The following is a 5,490-nucleotide window of genomic DNA, read 5'->3' on the forward strand; positions in this document are numbered from 1 at the left end:
TTTGTAGCAAACATATCGAGATTTTCACATATCACAATTAACATCAGTTTTACAGATATATTGTACAAAAGATGTATTTTTCTTAACATAAAGGTGCTAGACCTAAACAAAAACCATTGTCTATTGTTATTTTTTTTTCGAAGTTCGATGATCAATTTACTTATTCCAAGACTTTCAGGAGGAGAAAAACATTCAAATAACCTGGTTCTGACTTTTGAGATAGTTTACTAAAGAATAAAATGAAAATATTTTACTTCACACTGTTTCGGAATATTTTCATACATATAAATATTTGTTCATACATAAATACTTCTTGCAATTGCAAACAAATCACGAGCATATTAAGAAATATATGAAGAAATATAAGATATATTCAACACAGTTTCAAAAATGCATTTATGGTACATTATCTCATCAGAGTCTCATCAAATTTCAAGAAACTGTTTAAAGAGAAAATAAAATGGATTTAGCATGTATCCTTTAAAATAGTTAACCTAAAGTTAAATATTTTGCTATTAAATAGAAAAACACTAGTCTACTTTTAAAGAAAAAATGTACATATATTCGTAATATATGAATACCTATTTAAAAGGTAGATTTGTTAATAAAATCAATATGTTTATACACCGATTTTGATTTTTTTAAAAACACTATATAACATATATCCATTTTTTTTGGACGGCAATACCAAGACATATGTTCTCTCCCGGCAAACATATTGGCAATTTGTGTATGCTCTTCCCTGAAGCCATGTATTATATGTATACATATATCTATAAAGCATTACCTTTGCAGAAATATGTTTCTTCTTCAGAATACCAAAACAGTAGTCCCGTTAGATAGCGATGTGTAAAGTGGTATCCTTTGCACGTGTCCCCCTTTGATACAAACACAGACAAACATGATGGCATATACAAACACAGAATCATGCACTGTAGTAATGGAATGGTCTCATTAAATAAAGGTCGTTTATCTGGAACGCGACATTTGTTGGGTATCTGAAAACGCAGATAGCATCATAGTAACCAAAAAACTAAAATCACCAAGACCATCGGCATGATTGTTCAAAATGCGGGACTGTGGGTACATTTACCTATATATATATATATATATATATATATATATATATATATATATATATATATATATATATATATATATATATATATATAATAAAAGAAAAAAAGCAACACTAACTGCAAAACATAAGCGCTTTCATTGTTAAAAATCTTCAGACGTTTTACAGTCGTTAAAACTATGACGTAATTACGTTACCTAGTGATAACGTCAACAATAATACTATGACGTCATAATGCTTATTGAAGGAAACAATCATAGAATAAAGATCCTAATAACCGGAGTAATACAAAAAATAACCAGCACCATGGGCGAAAGTCTCCGTTTGAAAGGAATTCGAATGCCAACAGAAACACATTTTATCAACCACTGATAAGAAAACCAGTAGGAAAAAGACAATTTCCGCAAAACAGATATAATGGCCAAAACAATGGGAATTCTTATCATTCATCCGGGAATTTATTAAGGAGGAATGGAACGACCTACATCGGCAGAAAGGCTAATCATTATTTTTTAGGAGGAGGCAAACCAAGCCAAGGCCAAAGGTATCCGAACAACCGATATCTACAAGTACAGAGGACAGGGCGAAAATAGTAGACCCCAAAGTTATTAACCTGTCAAATAGATCATTGAACGAAGCTGAAATAAACTTACTTTCAAAAGGATTAAAATTTACACCAACGCCAAATGAAAGTAATCCTCAGGATTTAACTACAGACATTAAGGAATATACTAGAAAATTAAGACTAGCCGAATATTTCCATAGTGACGACGACGAGGAAAATATAAATGAAACAAGTCTTGTCAAAAACAAATCTAACTTTAATCCTAAAAAGGGAAGAAATGCTCTCCTAGATACAGTTTGTGATACTCTTGAGAGTCTATCAACTGAAGATAACACCCCTAAAAATAAAAGACAACATAATTTATTAAAATCAGAAGAAAATGCTATCAAATCGTTGCTCAATGATGATTCTATCGTAATCAAAGAGGCGGACAAAGGAGGAGCAGTAGTAGTTATGGACGCAGAGTACTACAAACATAAAATACTGGAGATGCTTGACAACAACGAGTTTTATTGCGAAATAGCTGAGAACAATGATAAAAAAACCATTCAAAAAGTGAAACGATTACTTAAAGACCACCAGACTTCCTCCGATATAACAACCAAAGAAGCGGATTTTTTAACGGATTTTGATTTCCGGGAAAGTGTCTTTTATGGACTTCCTAAGATACATAAGTCTAAAACAATTACTAATGCCATCAAAATGCAAAATAATGCATATATTACTTGTATCAAACCGGACGATCTCAAATTTAGACCTATAGTGGGAGGACCTAACGCTCCAACACAACGACTGAGTCATCTTATGGATATATTACTAAAACCCTTATGCTCAGAAGTAAAAAGTTATGTTCGAGATGATCTTGATTTCCTGAGATATTTACCAGATAAAGTTAACCAAGATGCAAAGTTGGTCACTATGGATGTAACAAATTTGTATACAAACATAACCACAGATCTCGGTATCAATGCCCTCAAATACTGGATCAATAAATATCCACAAAATATCAACAGCCGCTTCAGCAGAGAGTTTATCCTAGAGGCAAGCAGTTTAGTCCTTAAAAACAACACATTCTCTTTCAACGGCAAACATTATTTGCAGCTTAAAGGAACGGCTATGGGGACTAAAATGGCCCCTACTTATGCCACCCTCACATTAGGGTACTTAGAAGAGAAAATGTATGAAAAAGCTAGACGGCAATTTAACCATCAAACCGCACAAAATATAAAAAATGGATGGAAAAGATATCTTGATGACTGTTTTATCATCTGGAACGAGAGCGACGCCAATTTAACAGTCTTTTTAGACATTGTAAATAATCTGGATCCAAACATCAACTTTACGCTAGATGAAAGTGCGATCTGTATTCCATTTTTGGATGTGCTCATTTCTAAATGCGGAGAAAATATAACCACCGACATGTATTACAAACCAACAGATACCCATCAGTACCTTCATTTCAGTTCTTGCCATCCGGGCCATACTAAACGCGCAATTCCTTACAACTTAGCAAGGCGAGTATGTACCATAGTTAGCGACAACGAAAAAAGAAATGAACGTTTACATGAATTGAAAGCAAGCCTGATAAAACAATGTTATCCAGTAGGAATCATAGACGATGGTATCAAAAAGGCATTAGCACTGAACAGGGAAAATCTTATTAATCCTCCCACAGGGCGAAAAACCATCTTTAAGCAAGTCCTTAAAGGTGGCTTAAAGGTGACTTAAAGGAGCTTAAAGGCTATACAACCTTTAAGCCGCCTTTAAGTCACCTTTAAGCAAGTGCTTATAGGTCCTTAATGTCCAAACTTCTTTAAGCCACCTTTAAGCCACCTTTAAGCCACCTTTAAGCATCTTTAAGTGGCATTTACGCTCTCTTTACACTGCCTTTACACTGTCTTTAAGTGGCCTTTAAGTCAATATTGATCAAGCTGAACAATAAAAACATATATTAAATGCAAAAGCGCTTTTATAGAGATGGGAGGGGGTCATCCGAGTGTTAATATAATTTCCAAGGAAGGGGGGGGGGGGGTGTTCCAGGCAGTTTTAATCGTCGCTCCATTAAACACAGATCGCTATCATCAGCACCGCTCCGATGGACACAGATTGCCGTTATAAAATTCTTTATAATTTTTGGGGGGGTTCAAAATTATTGTAGGGATGAGTGCAGTCTCTGTATCTTAATATGTACATAAAACTAATTAAAGTATGTTTGTTTCCTATTATAAATTAATCGGTGAAAAAAATCTCTCTCTCTCTCTCTCTCTCTCTCTCTCTCTCTCTCTCTCTCTCTCTCTCTCTCTCTCTCTCTCTCTCTCTCTCTCTCTCTCTCTCTCTCTCTCTCTCAGTTCATCCGGTTATTAAACTAAATAAAGATAATGAACCAAAAATGCATGATTTAATTTGTTAATCGGTTTAAGGTTTGTATTTTTGTTTTCAATTTTCATTATTTCTAACTCTAGATCTGCTAGATACATGTTAAAGATGAAAAGACTCTCAACTGCCTTTGTTATATCGGGCAGAATATTACTGCTTTGTTTGTCTAGACATAGTTTTGTTCGTTTGTGTATATCTAATTAGAGTCTATTGTTTGTCCAACTTAAGAAAACCCCTGGAACTAACACAGAATATACAAGATATACACAACAGTTGTGTCGTGTGCCCAGGTGCATGTTTGTGTATATCTAATTAAAGTCTATTGTTTGTCCAACTTAAGAAAACCCCTGGAACTAACACAGAATATACAAGATATACACAACAGGTGTGTCGTGTGCCCAGGTGCACGTCAGGGTTTCTAAAGGCGTTGAATCTTAGTATGTACGAGTATACGATACGTCTAGTGAATAAAAGTTAATTTACATTTGTAATTCATTTTCAAAGTATTATTTCCTAGCTCTGGGTTTCAAAGATGTTACGTCTACAAATTAACGATACATGTATGTAAGAGTAAAATCTTGAGGCTAATTAATTAATGTACCGGTGATCATAAATAGGGGTTGATTATTTAAATATATGTATAAGGGTAAATATGTCAAATATACCCGGCCTGGCACATCATACAATTGTATGTACAAGTCATTTGCAATTGCAACATGCAGTAAATATGTCACCGGTAATTGGTAATTTTGTTTGTTATAGAATTGATAGTTTATAAATCATGTACATACAATTACATGTAAATATTTAAACATATTGGAACGGCGCCGCGATCATGAAAACCGGGAAATTGCGGGAAATTGAACAAATACCCTAATAGTATCAATGCATTTAATAAAAGAAATGATTTTATTTTCTTTCTTACATTTTTATAGCTATAAATAAGATGAACGTATATCTACTCGGTTTAAATTTATTAACTACATGTAAGAAAGCCTACTATAGTGAACCTAACGGTTTCCATTTAGGTATAATATATTTTTGTTCACTGAAGACCAAGTTCCGTATTTCATTCTAAATACATGCATGCATGTAATTTATAAATTAGATATAATTGATTGTTACAAACTGAATGGTTTGTCAAAATCTTTTCAAGTAAACACATTCAATACAGTGATTCAATATCCACTGATATATAGGATATAAAAACGACATAATTTATGTAAGTTGCCGTGGCGCAGAGGATGTGTGGTGATGCTAGTAAACTAAGGGTCCCGGGTTCAATTCTCGCTATAGCCGGTTTTTTTTTGTGTTTTTTTTTTTCATTTTTCTTTCTAGAACAAAAATCGTTTTAATACCTTTTCTTTCATAAAGTTAATACATTTTGTTGGAAATTAAGCACAATATTGAATTAATTTTTTTTAATGGCTTAAAGGTGGCTTAAAGGTAGCTTAAAGGTGGCTTAAAGGTG

General features: G+C 33.4%; 1 protein-coding gene across 1 annotated transcript; it reads left to right on the forward strand.

Annotated features, from left to right (window-relative positions):
• Positions 1-2,096: 2,096 nt before the first annotated feature.
• LOC136275090 (uncharacterized) lies at positions 2,097-3,371 on the forward strand. Its single transcript, XM_066083395.1, has one exon. The coding sequence runs from the start codon at positions 2,097-2,099 to the stop codon at positions 3,369-3,371; it is 1,275 nt and encodes a 424-aa protein (XP_065939467.1).
• Positions 3,372-5,490: the final 2,119 nt, after the last annotated feature.

Source organism: Magallana gigas, chromosome 4 (assembly GCF_963853765.1).
Source record: "Magallana gigas chromosome 4, xbMagGiga1.1, whole genome shotgun sequence".
In the NCBI taxonomy this organism is placed as follows: Eukaryota; Metazoa; Mollusca; class Bivalvia; order Ostreida; family Ostreidae; genus Magallana; species Magallana gigas.

What these genes read in the sequence shown, in the direction of transcription:
- LOC136275090 (XM_066083395.1), top strand. Translation starts at nt 2,097, where the DNA reads ATGGACGCAGAGTACTACAAACATAAAATACTGGAGATGCTTGACAAC.